At 34.9% G+C, this 16893-nt stretch overlaps 1 protein-coding gene across 1 annotated transcript in view; it reads right to left on the bottom strand.

The window, feature by feature from the left end:
• CNTN5 (contactin 5) overlaps positions 1-16893 on the bottom strand; it is a 516137-nt gene that overhangs the window by 374799 nt on the left and 124445 nt on the right. Inside the window, exon 5 of the mRNA XM_012801575.1 lies at positions 5638-5841. Within this exon, the coding sequence (XP_012657029.1) occupies positions 5638-5841 (204 nt within the window). The remainder of the gene's footprint in view (positions 1-5637; positions 5842-16893) is intronic.

Genomic DNA, 16893 nt, shown 5'->3' with positions numbered 1-16893 from the left:
ACGTTCCTGCCTTTCATTAAAGAAGGACATATTCATCGTTACAATGCCGATTAACAAAAGTTTAGAATTTTACGGTGACATGCTTTTGTGTGGAAAACCAGGAAAAAGACTAATATACAGTATTTGGCAAATTTATCTTATTATTTGTTAGCACGATTAAGTAATACCTCAAAGTTATTAAGTAAGACAAATTAAGAGATTTAATACAATGATGCACGTTGTTTTGGAAAAAAATTCTTATCTCCACAGTTAGAAGTTCAAATTGTTTTCATAAGTCTGCTTAAGGAGAAATTGGATTGCAAGGAATGACTGATTGTCACAGATATCTAGCCAATGAAGTATTCATTTTATTAAAAAATCATCCAGTGATTTCTTGATGTTTTTATTTAATACTTCTTTCATATCAAGATTAGAAGCATTCCAGAGAGACACATAGCAAAATAAATAAAAGATTAATAAAAGACAAAAAAAGTTTCTATATTCCTACAAAATTTGACATAAAGCCTTAATATATTATTCAGCTTCCTTAGAATAGATAAATGTACCCAAAGAGGAGTGTTCTTGTCACAAATGTTTTGAGCCCCTTGGGAAATACCTATAAATTGAAAATTCAGATCAAAGAGAAGAACAAAAATTCTCTTGGTTTTAGGCCATGGGAGGTGATATCCAAGGAGCAGCACTAAGACCGGAAAAGGAAAAAGTTAGGAACATCCCAGAGTTTTCCAGTTGCCACAGTCTTTCATAATAAACAGACTAACCAAGGAATAAGAGTGACTTTGCTATATCTCACTGTTGAGTGTCAACCCAAATCTCAGAGGTCAGAGAGGCCACCATGAAATCCATTCAGTCTGTGCTGTGTCTGGGGCAAATCAAACAGAGATGAGTCACTGAGCAAATCGGAGTGGCCTCGCTGAAGGAAGGGCCACCCTCCCTTTGGAGGCCTTAAATAGGAATCCCATTTCCTTGTCCTTTCTAGCTTCTAAAGCCGAATCCTTTGCGTTTTGTCACTCCATGCCTTTTTCTCTGCCTCAAATTGCACCACTCTGATCTTCACTTCCATCATCACTCACCACATCCCCGTCTTCTCATCTGTCATCAAATCTCTTTCTGCCTCCTTTGTAAGGACACACATTTAGGGCTGACCCAGCTAAGTGACAACTTGAGGCCCATTATTCATCCTACCTCAGGCTTCAAGGACGTACCATTTTTATATTTTTCTATTGCTCTTAGAACCTGCATTATTCAGCAGTAAATTATGGGGTTGAGTCTGTGCATAATTTCCTTGTTCACACAATTCTTGCCTTGAAAATAAACATGTTATCTATACTTATATTCTCAGCTGATTACTTTGCCTGTAGTTCATTAATTACAAGTAAAAACTACAGATTTCTAACCACTGAATATTTACATTTGTAGCATTTCTACTTTTTCTCCACTGTAACAATTGATGAATCCACTGACAAAGGTCCATGTTTGTGCATGTATCCTAAATCCATTCCCGCTCACTTTCTCAAGTTGTTAATTGAATTATTTATCTTTGGACCTACACTAATTCCAGAGATGTAAAAGGTCCAGTCTCAGTTCTTTCCTTTCTTTTTTTTTCTTAAAAACAATAACAAACAAAAAAAGAAAATAGAGAAAAACAGCCTTTCTGTAACACTATAGAACCATGATAACCACAGAGAGGAGTCTCAGAAAAGGTTGCCTTAGGAAGTAGGGTGTTATTGAGGAGGAATGTCCCATCTGGACAGGAAGAGGAATGAGGAGGCTGGTCCTCTGCAAAGTAGACTTGAGGAATACATACTTGGTTGTATGCATATGCCGACATCTATTTTTTGTTTATTTTTTTAAATAATGAACATTCATGTCTCTGCCCACTTTTTAATGTTTTTTTTTTTAATTTGTTATATGCATATGCATACTTATATGAAGGAGTAAACAGTTGTTTAAGCTTGGCTAAACAGGAAGCATATATACTTCCCAGCATTGTGTGAGAATTTCATGAAGGAAAAAATTAGAAGTTAAGAGGTTGACTCTATACCAAAAGACTCTTAAAACTGCTAAATAAATTCAGCAAAGTCTTGGGATATAAAATCAATGTACATAAATCAGTAGTATTTCTATATAGTAGTAACTGTCAAGCTGAGATTCAGATCAAGAATACAATACCATTTATAATAGCTGCAAAGAAAATAAAACCTAGGAATATAATTAACCAAGGAGGTAAAAGGTCTCTATGAGGAGAATTCCCATTCTTGTGTATTGAAAGGATCAACACTGTTAAAATGTCCATACTTCCCAAAGTGACTTACAGTTTAAATGAAATTCTCTTCAAAATAATGATGTCATTTTTTACAGAAAAAGAGAGGGAGAGGGGAGGGAGAGGGGAGAGGGGAATGGGTGGAGGAAGGGTTATTGGAGAGATCACTTCTATGGTTTATCTTACAAAGGTACAAGTGAATCTTTCTAAAAGTAGAATATGAACGTCTTAACACAATAACTAAGAAAATGACATGAAGGCTATGTTAACCAGTTTGATGAAAATATTTCAAATTGTATATGAAAACACCACACTGTACCCCAGCATTGCATTAACATACATAGTTATTATTTAATAAAAAAAATTAAAAAAGACATAAAGAATTAATAGACCAATAAAAGTAAAGGAAACAAAAACCTTAGGTAATTTATAGAAAAGAAGAATTAGTAAACAAGTAAATAAAAGCCTTAGTTAATTTATAGGAAAAAAAAGAAATGTATCTTTTCCAGCTTCTCTTGTAAAAAATAAGATTCTCATTGGATAATATAATCCAAATTTAGCATGTTTCCTAAAGTTAAAGGTTAACCTTAAAATACCAGTTTCATTTTACTAATTTATATTTGGTTTACTGTACCTTTCATATAGTACTTCTTAAATACTGATTTGTTGAAAATACAGATGATTATTAAAAAAAAGTGCCAATGACATAAGTTGTTGTCATCATTTGAATTTATGTAACAGTTAAAACCATTATGATTTTAGTGACATAGCATTGATTATATAACAATGATTGACAGTGTAATGTTCTAAAAAGAACAGAGGGAATAGTAACCAGCAGTCAGGATGCAGGGATTGGTTCTGACAGCAGAGGGCCAGGGGAGTACGACTGTTGAAACAGGATGGGAGGAGAAGAACACAGATGGAGCTGGAGTTAAATTTTAATTTTATTAGTAGGAATATAAATTTCACAACTTACATAGTTTTATAAAGTAGGAAAGATGAGGCAATCCAGTTAAAGAAAAGCACAGAAGTTTTCAGGATTTGGGGAGACAACAGCAGATGAAGCCATTCATAGAAACTGAGTAGGATTGAGCAGCAATACTGAAGGCTGAAGGCCGTTTGAAGTTGGTGACCGTGAACCCGTGGGGGTACAGCCTTGTAAGCGGCTTTTAGATTCTCAAGGCAGCCACAGACTTGGGGTATAGCTGAGTTTGTTATGGTTGAGGTTTTGCCAAAGAAGAGCAATAGAAGACAGAGGGACAAAGGAATTTAAATTTCTGCAAAGAATTATTCCTGAAATGTTTGCTTACGGAAGGTAGAAGGTAAAGTCAAGTGATACATCTGGGCCATGAAAAAGAAGTCCACCAGACGATTGCCCACGAATACTAAATTTTAACTTCTTAGTGAAGGAGGTATCCATTTTGGGAATCTGACTTGAACCTGAGCTACCCTCCTTTGTAATGGTCAGTGCTCTGTGCAGGAAGAGATTTATGGTGTGAGTAGTAGGTGTAAGAGCCTCCTCAACCTCGGCACAATCTAAATGGAAGACAGTGTTACAGAGATGAGTCGTGAAAATGGGACTGATATTGTTGGCCAGTAAAACATTACACTTTTCAGATATGGATGTTTAAATTCTTAAGGAATCAATGCGCAAACGTTCACAAATCTATGGAAATACTTGCAATCACTTTAATTCCAAACTTTTCATTAAATAACATTAAAAATGTACATTTTTCTTTTTTATTTTCACTCAATACATATCTTACATAGTTTTAAAGTTTGTATAAAATGCATATCTTGTATCTCATGCATAGTTGTGGAATTCACTTGAACTGTCTGATGTATAGTTATGCATTCCTGCCTGAATTGCACTTAAAAGTTAAAGTCACAATAGTGACTATTAAATATACATCTCTTTCTCTGGCCTGACCCCATCCCTTTATGGGTATTAGGAATATATATCTGAAAGCCTGCAGCACATCCTACATAAATTTCCCACAGGAATTTTATCTCATCGTAGCCAAACTGAATTCCTCACGTGTACTCACTCCTCTACTCCTTCACCTCTGTAATTTTTTTCTAGTTAGGAGAATCATTGGCCATTCAATGAACTATGTAAAAGCTTTGAAATTGTTTTACATTCTAGCTTTCTTCTAGTCCAAAGGCCCGTCTTTAATTAATTACCAAGTGCCGATGACTGTACTTCCTTAATATCCCAGTTAGGTTTTCCTCTCTGCCTTGCAACATCACTGCTTTGTTCAGTCTTTTATCATCACTCGCTGGTTAGTTTCAACAGTCCCTGATTTGGTTTCTTTATCTCCATCTTTTACCCACCTGTTTCTCCACGCCATTATCTAACTATGTGGCCTATGGCAGGATCCTTCATCTCTTTAATATTGGATTGCTATCACTCAGTGGATATTGCACTTGTGCTCTGATAGGGTTATTAGTATTATGCATATAGTATAAAAATTGTGTGTGTAAATTGCATAGTTTATGAAGTCTGATAGACTTTGTAGTTTACACACATATGCACATATTTGTGTGTATGAAGTCTATGAGAACCTAAGTGTAAGCAGTGAAAATCTTGTGATATAACTCTGGTCATACACTCTAGCCGTATATTTTTTAAAAACAAGCATATAAAGACAGTGTTGACACAGTTATTTTTTTAAGTCAAGATAAATCAGGATTCTCGGCTCATTCCTTAATAATTGCTTTATAGACTTTTCTTATTGAATGAAAGAGCAAGCTGCAAATCATCTATCAGTGGTAAAATGCACTTGGCTTTTAGTGCAATGCTTACTGTAAATGCCTATAAATACAAATGAGGTGTTTAAATCTGAAGATGCTTTAGATACATGGCAATACCTATAATTATAGAATCATCATTCCTGCCTGAATTGCACTTAAAAGTTAAAGTTCCAACTGCTCTTATATTGAAAAAGTAATAATAACAATTATAACCATACCATGAAGTACTAAAGCTGAACATTCAATTTGAAGGCAGCTAAAGTAAAAATGTAATGAAAGCGAACCTATAAAGGCTTACAATTCACACACACGCTCTCCAGAGTTACTAAAGAGCAAAGAACAGAACTGTGGAGTCTTTATTGTGCTTCTTTTCAGGTTCTCACTCCCTTTCTGGCATTAAAGTCCCATTATGGCAAATATTTCTCATCCATGGATCATCACCTTCCTATTTGAAAAGTTTTATTCTAAGGCACGCATAATCTCAGACTGAAACTATAAAGTTTCTAAGTATGGAAAATGTATTTTTATTTTACTTGTAAGTTCAAGTTTTTAGAAAAACACTAATACATCTTTGTTTTTTGCACTAGAGATGGCTGAGCATCTTAACAGGCTGAGCAACTTACCATCGTTTCGCAGAGTGAGTGGTGTTGGAGGACTCAGCACTCGAGCGTTTGTGACTGTGTTTTTAACCAGACAAATATAGCTGCCAACATCTGATGTTTGGACTTTAGAAATATAAAGGTTGCCTGTCTCCTGGGAAATGAACCGCCGGCTGTCTTCCGCCACAAAGGAAGGGAACTCATTAAATACCCAGCTATAGATGATCTCTGAAAGTACACAAAATTCAGTTGTTGAAAGACACAGATTATTACATGAACAAACTCAAACAACAAAGCTTTTACTAATCATTTGATGCACTGCAATGTTATACATATTTGATCCACATATTTATGTCATATGTATTTTATATACAAAGGACTATTGCTCTTGATAGGAAGATCTGAAATATTTTTTCAGGATGCCTAGCCCTTAGCCACTCATTTGTTCTTTTAATTCCAATATATATTGAACATCTGTTAGATACTCAGCACTATGATCACACTGAAAATTTTAAAAAAGAGATAATTTCCCATTCTTAAAGTTTAATTTAATAAATCATACTGATCGGTGAAAGTGATCTGAGTGAGGAGATGCCCAAGTTATGCTCATTACTGATGTAGTCAACAAAAATTGGTTAATGATCACTATAGGCCAGGAATTGTTCCAAGTGAAAAAAAGTCTAGGGTCTTGTGGAGCTCTTATGATAGTGAGAAGAAACCAAGACTACACATAAAAATAAGCATATGTCAAGTGGCAATACTGGAAAGAAAGCCACAGCCTCTTAAGACAGCCAGAAAGTGACCAGCTGGAGAAGACAAGTGGATTTCTCAGTGCTTCCTCTGACTGATGGGTAGAGAAGGACCAAGATGAGGACAAAGCAGAGAGCAGCAGGAGGGACACAGGAGGAAGCAGGAACACCATCCACTAGCCTAGGAGGCCATTTTCAAAAAGTTACGAAAGCTGCGAATCATCCACCCCAGAATGTTAGAGGTAGTGGTAATGGTGGGGAAATAGTGAGAAGTGATTGCTAGAAGTATTGACAAATAATTGCTGATGAATTGATTATGAAATGTGAGAAGAAGAGAAAAGTCAGAGATTAGAATTTGGGCCCCCAGGACTAAGATACTAGAAGAGTCTATTTGCCTTGACTGAAATGGGAAGACTACAGGAAGAGTAGATTTTTGAAAATGTGGGAGGTGTGAAGTCAAGGTTTTAATTATAACAGAGTAAATAGTCATACTATCAGACATTCAATGAAAGAAATTGAAAAGAAATTGTACTTTTGAATATAGTAGCCAATCTACTCAAATCCCAATAAGCACTAAAATTACCTATATTCTTGCAGGAACAGATTTCAAGACCTTTTCCCAGAGTTGTTTGTTTATAAGACAAGTTATTTGGATTTTTAGAAAAGTTTAGTGTGCTAGTCCATCGTACAGGAGGCTTGGAAAGCTCTGCTTTATGTCTCTCCCCCCTACCCTTTTTCTTTCTCAGACCTACTATGAATTGTCAAATATAAGCTCCTAACTCTGGCCCTGCCCTGGATCAGATGAGGAGCCTGGCGTTTAGTCAGTCTTTCTGGATACTGAAGCTGAGATGTGAAGATTATTTATCCGTATGGAAATTCAATGAAACTTATTTCAAAACTTCATGTTTTGCCTTAATGGGATTTATTACCAACATAATGTGTTCAGCAAAGGTAAATCATTAATTTTTACAAATTTGTGTTTAAGAAAGATGGAGTCATAGGCTAGCTCCTAAGAAAGATCTGAAATATTTTCACACACATTATCTTAGGAAGGTGTATCCTATGTAATCAACTGATCAATATTAAAAATTACATTCCTTTTGTCCAAATGTTCCCTTTTATTAATTTCTATTTGTGCTTAAGTTCATTGGAACTTATAGATGCCGTATAACTTCCTGATTCAATTTCACCTTCGAGACAGTTGACTTGAGGAAATGTTTAACTTTTTGAAGTTCAGTTTTCTCATTCATAAAATGTGAATATTCATTATATTTCAAACCATCTAATACAGCTTAGAACCTAATACATAACATGTATTCATAAAATATGAAAAATAGCATTTCAGTTATCATCCCGCTGCCCCAGAATTATTGGGCTAAGAGCCTGTGCGTCATTTATATATAAGGAAAACAGTACCGAGGATGTAAAACAACTCTGAAAAAATCATAGGTAAATATTATTTGATCCTTCTCTCATAGTAAATGTCAATGTTGAGTTACGTATTGATTTAGGAAAGAGTTAGCCAATATTTATTATTTTCAAAGCATCTATTGTAGTCCTTGCAGGAGTCTGAGAATTTTGAATTGTTATGTTGCACTAGCTCATAGTTACAATAGAATGAGGAATATCAAAAGCTTTCAAATATTTTATAAAAAACGTTATTTTTTTGTGGTTACAGTTATGCCGTTGGTGGTCTTTAGTCCACTTGATAATTTATTGAGAATTTAAAAATACATATCCATCCGGCTTTACTCAAAGGAGGCCCATGGAGTATAATAAAGCCAGTTCTATCAGTTCTCACATCACACAGTAGAGTATAAATTCCGGGCTTCTCACACTTAATAATATGAAATCCTCTAGGTGTTATAATGAAAGTTACATGTGTCCTTATAGACATTTTAATATTTTCACATTTACTTTAGGTTAGATTTTTGCTAGGATTTTTCTGAATTAGGGGTTTATATTACTTGAAAGTTTTGGAAAAAGGAAACAACTAAAATCTGTCATTCATTTAAACATTATTTCTTTGATACTGATAATCAGGGGTCCTCAAACTTTTTAAACAGAGGGCCAGTTCACTGTGCCTCAGACTGTTGGAGAGCCGGACTGTGGGCCCTGGGATGAGTCAGCTACTAAGCAGGACAGGCAGCAGTGGCAAAAACACCCAGGGGGCTGGATAAATGTCCTTGGCGGGCTGCATGTGGCCTATGGGCCGTAATTTGAGGACTCCTGGATAATATTTTTGGAAAAAGGATTGGAAAAGGATTTTATACTGATAATATTTTTGGATAAATTTTTGGAAAAAGGAAACAATTAAAAACTGTTATTCATTTAAACACTAGTTCTTTTATACTGATGATATTTTATTGAGTCAATGTTATATAAAACATTTTTAAAATAGAAAAAAATGAATTTTCACAAAACAGATATTTTCTCAAATTTTACAGGTAAATGAGTATTTGGCGCTCAAAAATGCTTATTTATCTCTTTAAATAAGTTTTCACTTTCATCTAGCAAAGCATTTCATCATTCCAGGAAGTATAAAAAGTAGCAATGGCACACAGTAGAATAGCTGACAACCTGAGTTTGCCTTGGATTTTTCCTGTGCTGAAAATGGAAATATTGAACTAAATATTTTTTACTTTTAATATCCCAGTTAACTATCTCTTATACGTTTTTTATTACCTGTTAACATTTATTTAATATTTGTTTCTAATTTTACTGTCATAAAAATAAGCATATAACTGTTGTAACTACAATATCGTGGTCTGGGGATTGTATAATAATTCAGGAAGATGGCAGGAAATAGTTGGCTCTGGTGCCACAGCCTCTAGATTTAGAGACCACTTTGTTTCCTACCAACTGTTGTGGCTCCCAAGAACAATTGAATAGGTACTGATTTATAAAATGGCAAAAATTTAGTAGTTAATTCATCTCAGAAGATACTGAGACTAATCAACTGTGATTTTTTTCCATTTTGTAAGTTTTCTTTTCTTTTTTAAATGGTATGTTTAAATCAAAATATTTTAAAACTTCTTGGTATGATTCTTTGGTAAGTGGATACTATGTTAGCAGATAATGACTATTTTTGAGATACCTGTGTATCTCAGGTTGTGAAGATCTCCCTAAGATTGAGCTTGTGTTTTACCAATAATCCCACTTGGGATATATCCACTGAGGATCAATTCTTTTTTTTTTTAACTTTATTTTATTCAATTTATTTTTTATTAAGTCTAATACACATAATCATGAATACATTCATGCATATGTGGGATACAAAGTGCTAATTTTTTTAATACAATCTGATGTGATTAGATCAAACCAATCAACATAGCTTGCACCTCATTTACTTGATTATTGTGCCAAAACATCTATGTTCTACACTTGACACATCTGACTTGTACTCTTGTCATGTGATCAATTCTTATACTAAAATTTACTAGTATGTTTTTGATACTGTGTGGTAATACGCATTTGACTCACAAAGCCATGTGCTGTATAGGCCTTTTGTTTCTTGTGGGAGAATGTTTTTCTTCCACTCTTGAGCCAGTGAAAGTCCTTCTATTTCACTAAGATTTCAATCATCTGGAGCTCGCCTTGATGCAGACATTGCTGTTCCAACACTGCTCTCTAGCAGACGCAGAGACTCGTCCTTTGCCGTGGCTGATCATTCATCCTTAGGGTCCCAGACTCAGGGTCTCTTTGTGTGACATACAAACATCTCACCTCACTGCCAGGATTTCCTCAGGATTAGCATTATATTAGGTATTGGATTTTAGTCCCTGACACCTGGGGATTTCCTTTTCTTTCTTGTGAGCTCCGCTGTATATTAAACTTTTCTTTGCTTTATTTTACTCATCATTTCTCAGTTTGAGTGGTGGGAAAATTTCTAGGTTGGTTTGCTCTGTCTCTTGCCCTAAGGAACGTCCGGGCCATGCATTGCAGACGTTCAACACAATTGCTGCAATTGATTCTGTGTCAAAAAACAAAATATTTTCAATTTGTTCCCTGGACAAATAAGATCATCATTTAAATGATATAATTCCACATCTACACGGTGTTTGAGAGCAGGAGTACCCATCTGGGCAATGATGCTCATTTCTTATAACTACAGGGCCATTAATGAAAAAAATATGAGAATGGGGAATGAAACTGCATACTGGACTCCCCAAAGAATCTGAGAACAATTTCAGTGAGTAACCATATGTAATTCATTTCAATAATCTTTAATATAACTGCGAGTTGGGAAATAACCATTCTTCTTTCTAATAATGCAGGTACACATCAGAGGCTTTGGGTCAGAAGATCTGGAGAGAGCACAACAGATATAGCCTCTGAGTTGTTCACTGACCCAATTAATAAGGCATCTCTCCCTCCCAGGGAGCCTGCTATCATTATTCCTGTTAGCTACAAAAAGAAAAACTTAAAAATCAGAAGCTTCTCTATTGGTATAAAGTGCTCAGCTTTATGGTTTATGTAAGATTTTCAGTTAATAGACTCTATTTAGAAAAATCCCTGAATTTATTCCTTTCTAGTTGTTACTCTAATCTGAGATTTAAGGTTATATCTGTCAAATAACCAAAGTTATAATTTGTTCTTTATTATAAAAAGAAAACTTTTACCATGTTTCCCTGAAAATAAGACCTACCCCCAAAATAAGCCCTAGTAGGATTTCTATGCATTTGTTAAATATAAGCCCTACCCCCATAAGACCTAGTGATGGGCGTGGCTATCCCCTGAAAATAAGCCCTAGTGTGTCTTCTTGAGAAAAAATAAATATAAGACAGTGTCTTATTTGGGGGGAAACAGGGAGCAGTTTATTTTTTAAATAGTTTAAGTTTTACATTTATGGTTTGATATTTTTGTGTTAATTTTTACTCATGCTATTCAGCAGAGTGTATGTCACTAACGTTTTAATATTTGCTACTTGCCTGATGATAACATTTATTTTCACAAATCCTGGTATCCATTATAACTCCTCTCCTCCCAGTTATGATGACTTAATTGAGGTGAAGATACTTGAATAGGAGAACTTAATAAATTATTGGCAGGAGCAATAATTTTTTAAAAAATTGGCACTAAGTCATGTATTTTTGGTATTTGCAATAATGTACATAGTTGTGATCTAATAAAAAATTAATAAAATTAAACTTACTAAAATAAATAAAATTTTAAAAAAGCAATAAAATAATTGGCACTAAAAGTATTTTCTTTTTAGAAAGTTGGTAGTAATATTACTGCTGTGAATTTTTGAGTTGATGCCATCATGAAAGGAAGTGTAGAGAATCATCCAGTTAACTATCCATTACTACTAAGCACTGGGGATACAATCTGAATGAGGTAGGGAATGTCTTTGTACCTTGCTTATATACCTTGATTATAATAGAAATGCCACTATTGTCCATGTCAGGTTCTCTTGAAAGACCAGGGAGTTAACCTCCATCACCATGTATCTTTATCACATACCAGAATGCCTCATGTGCAGTGGCTCAGTAAGTGTTGGTAAATAAACACATTATTTGGCTAAAAATAGCTATAGGCACATGTATAGACATATTTATGTTAATCTCTGTAAATTTTAAGAACAACAATGGATTTTAAACTTATTGTAGGTTTTCTAAGATCTAATGGACTTGTTTTGGCCTTGAAGGTTTTAGTCAAAGAAGATACTTGGTGTCAGGCTACACAGAGACACGGAGGAATAATGCAGACAGTGTTAGGAATCCCAGATGTACCGTCAGTGATCAAAAGAAAAAGGGTCATTCTTCAAAGGCGTTATGAGGTATTTTCATTATTTATTGTGCTAGGTAAGTTAGATGAAATATTAAAGGTTGAAGGGACATTAAATTTTAAGGTAGTCCCATCTCTGTTTCAGGATAATAGCCTCATGGAGGGTCAGTTATTTTCCCTCTGCTCGAGCATATTTATCGACTCTTTGTTGAGGAAGCTGATTTGGCAATTCAAGTCATTAAATGGATCATCTGTAAGATCATTTTGGCTGCCAGCTCTGAGAAGGGAATTGAGATCAAGACAACTAGGATACCAGAAATACTGATGCCTTACTATGCAAAGTGACGCTCAGGGAATTAAGGGATATAAGATGGGGTGGGAAAAGAACTAAGGAGTTTCTGTGAGTCACACAATTGACACATTTTTCTACTTAGTTCTTCCCTTGATCCCCTCCCCACGGCCCCCTCCCCAGCACGCCCGCAGCAGCAGGAAGGGGTGAGATCACACACTGGGAATCACAGAAACCAGGCTGCACGCACTGGCAGCTATGTGACCTTTGGCACATTATTCAATAATACTAACACTTTAATCTTCTCATCACCTGGAATTAATAGAGGAAAGGAGAGTTAGATGAGATATTACATGTATGATTAGTATTACAGAAAGAAATTTAGTTATTATCACTACAATCACCTTCAACATCAAAGGTCTAAGGACCACACGGGTGATGGGACCACAGGAAAATTACAGCTAGTATGTTTCAGAGAAAATTTTCAAATTTGTCAGACTCATTCTAACCTTATAGTTTATTTTTACAGCATACTTCTATGATTGCCGTACTTTGAATTTCCTGAACTTTAGTTTCAGTATCTACTAAATGGAATAGTCATCCCTATCCACTTAAATGAGAGAGCTCAAAATGCCAGAACAGGCCAGCTCTCAGCTGTTGATAAAGACCAATATAATGCAGGATGTGGGATGGTGAAGATTTACCTGGCACCTTTGCAGATGGATTTAATTTCTACATGTGTCAAACGTGTCACATATAAAATACAGTCCCAGACAAGGAATCTGAGAGTAACAATAGACTAAAGCTTCTAAATCTTGGTTAGTACCCAGAGAATCAAGATATTTTTTAAAATGCTGTGAAGAATGAAAGAGGATGTCATATGTTTTAAAAATGGAATTACCTTTCATACCAACCAGGCTGTATTATTACATTAAATTTTAGTTATCTTGGGTAAACAAAACAAAGTACTAATTTTCTCTTCTTCAATTTTTTGAGATATCTATTTTTGTTATGTTTATTACCTAAAGTCAAAAGAAGCAGAGTGCTGTTTCATAATCATAATGTGTCACCAAGACAAAATAAAATTTTATGTGCATATAATTCAAAACACCTTTAGCAAAACACAAGATAAAGAAAGACTATTTATAATAAAAATAGTAGTATACTAACCTTTATTTCTTATGATCTATTCTACAACTTTAACAGCTCTGAGCTAGTATATTCCAAGTTGTAGAGTTCAAGTGATTATACGTTTACCAACTGGGTGATAGTAGTTATTTTTATTTTCTCTATGGAATGATTCATAGTATGGAGGACAATTTTATCCTAGGAATGCTGTGTCTGGCTATAAAGGTCATTCTTTTCAAAATGCGGCCTAAATTTCTTGCTTTGCTAAGGGGTTTTAAAATTCTGTTGTATTGAATTGTAAACTCTTATCAGGTCTAAGTCCAGCGTTTTCTCAACAGTCTGAAATAATCAGCAGAACACAAGCTCAGTCTAGGCTTAGAAGTTTGCATTAAAAAGCATCCACTCTATGTTTCCCATAATTCCTTGTTAAAGTCCACAGATCCCTGCCTTTAATCAAGAATAGAATATCTGTGGTCTGGAATCTTGCTATTTATTATGACCTTCATGTGCTTATCAAAATTGCAAAGATCATAACTTAAAAAAAATCCATGTAGAATTATATATGCCCAAGGTAATGGAAACATTTATCTTTCATTAGATGAGAACATGTGAGGTCATAATAATAATAACAAAAACAATGAACATAGATTGTCTAACGTAGGTTAGGTTTCTAGCAATAGAGACAGTGAAGGGGACATTTTCCAACATGATTCATTGAGGGAGTGTTCCTAAGGGAAGGAATTAAGGAAAGAAAGACAGGGTAAGGGGCCAAACAAAAAAGAAAAAGGCTAAGCAGGGATGTAACACCTGCCAGAGATTAGTTTAAGGTGCACATTCCACTGCCGAGTTGGTGAGTGAGGCAACAGGAGGAAGAAGGTGTCAGTCATTTGTGCCCCTCTCTGAATCTCATTCCTGCCCGTTGGTTCCGGGAATTGGGGTGTAGTGAGGGCAAAAGCACAATTTTCCAAGTGAGGGAAATTTTCTGGAGAAGGGACAGCAGCCCACACTCATAGCAGCTGCTAGAGGGTGATTTACCCAGATAAAGAATATCTGGGGATGGGTGGGTAACGGTAAGACCTACTAGACTTGTACCACCCTGAGTATGTGCCAGGCAGCATGAGCTATGCATATTAACCCAGGTAATCCCACAGAAGGGGGTTACATTGAGAAAACTCAGATACAGGGAAGTTCAATAACTCTGACCAAGAATTATTACCAAATGTAGATCGTTATTTGAAAAAAAAATAAATGGGTTAATAGTGGTTTCAAATATTCATTAGACTGAGTTGTGCATATGCATGAAATTGTAATACTCAATATATACCAATAGAAAAGATAAACGCAAGTCACCTTTGAGTACTTCTCATGACTGCAGAAGTCCAAAATGACTTGAGTATTAGAAATTCAATACAGATTTTCCTTTCTTACAATTTGTATATATTTTTGGCACCCTCTGTGTGTGTGTGTGTGTGTGTGTGTGTATAATTTTGCAAATTAAAGCTGGATGCTTAAAATAGTGACTCATCAGAGCCTGGTCTAAATCCCACTCACCAGATCAAAAGCAAGTTGCTGATTATTCTTATTAGCCATTAAATCACTTTTTATAATAATTAAACATGGTCACAAAGCCATACAAGTAAGACAGGAAGGATGCGTCCTGCTGGCAGAGACCCAGGATAAAATACCTGCTGGGAGCACGGATGCCACCAGAAGTGAACGTGATACTACGTGTGTTACACACTTACAAACACGGATGCTTGTTCCTGCTCTTCCCTTACATTAGGATTTTCAAAGTTTTCCAAATATTGCACCACAAAAAATCCCATTGATAATAACTTTTGAATTAGCCAGTATTTTCTGGAATCAACAATAGTCCACAAGATGGCGGTACACAATGAATAGAAATGGTTAATTTTGGGTAATATTCAAAAAAATGGAAACTTTGTCTAGCAAAATAAAGTTTCCTGATATATCTGTGTTTTATTTAATAAAATAGATGTTACCTTGCCATTTATTTAGAGCTAAAATAATTAAATTTTAATTTAGTTTTGTGTATTAAATGTAAAATAAAATTCATAAGGTAAGTATTCAAAATCCTTAACATTTTTCCGTAATAGTCAATTTTAAAGAGATATTTAGCTTATTTTAATTTCATGTTATACAAATTTTATGGTATAAATTTGAAGATTTATTGCACTATAAATGCTATCAGAAACAAACACAAGTTTTACAAATTATCCCCCTTCTCAAACAGGCAAGTCACAGAGGCCGAAACCCTTTAGAGCTGTGATTTGCCTAAACGTTACATGTTAAATGTGGAAAGTTGGTTGCTTTTGGGTTTCATTTATCACATAAGTGTAAGAGATAACTTTGGGTAAGATAAATGATTATAATGAGATTGTCTGCTCCTAAACTTCTCCTTACAGTCAATGTAATTTTTCATAAATGTTCTTTGTGATTTTATGGCTTAACTAATGCTCATTAATCCTTCATGCAAATCTTTAATGAAGGTAATTTATTTGTCACATTGCCATGCACCATATAGAAATAGTGGATATTGTCTATTTATCAAAAGACATTGAAATGGTTTATTTTCTGCTCCAAAGGTTTGTCCCTATGGCTCACCTGCTCCAAAAAAAATTCTATTTATAAAACACATATTTATCTCTGTTGATACGTAATCACTGTAATAAATCTTTAAGTTACTATTCATTGACATTTGCATAGCATGAAACTTTGGGCCAGAATTTTTATTTGCATTCTCTGGAAAAAGTAGAACAGCTAGTTATGAGTTATGCTAATACTATAAATATAAAAGAATAATTGAGAATTTATTTTCTTTCATATTCTATAAGAGGCTTTCTCTATAAAATCATATGGTTTCTAAATTTTGTAATCATACCTTGTAAAAATACCTTAGTCACAAGGTAATTAATCTCATCAAATTATCATCAAAATATGTTTGCCAACTAGACATTGTAATAATGTCTAGTATTGAATAATGGGGGGGTTCGGGGCAATTTTAAAACACATAAAAAAGGAAATATATACATATGTAAATGAAAATAATCAAGAATAGTCATGTGTCGACCCTAACATTCATGTTTTATCAGAAATGTGTCGGCTCAGTGCCTATAGCACAGTGGTTATGGTGCTGGCCACATGCATGGAGGTTGGTGGTTCTAATCCAGGCTGGGCCAGCTAAATAACAATGACAACTACAACAACAACAACAAATGGGCCAGGTGTTGTGGTGGGCACCTGTAGTCCCAGGTACTTGGGAGGCTGAGGCAAGAGAATCCCTTAAGCCCAAGAGTTTGAGGTTGCTGTGAGCTGTGACACCACAGTACTCTACTGAGGGTGACAAAGTGAGACTATGTCTCA

The sequence above is a fragment of the Otolemur garnettii genome, unplaced genomic scaffold (genome assembly GCF_000181295.1).
Source record: "Otolemur garnettii isolate 467f Iridium unplaced genomic scaffold, OtoGar3 scaffold00001, whole genome shotgun sequence".
Lineage (NCBI taxonomy): Eukaryota > Metazoa > Chordata > Mammalia > Primates > Galagidae > Otolemur > Otolemur garnettii.
This window is presented reverse-complemented; position numbering and strand designations above follow the sequence as displayed.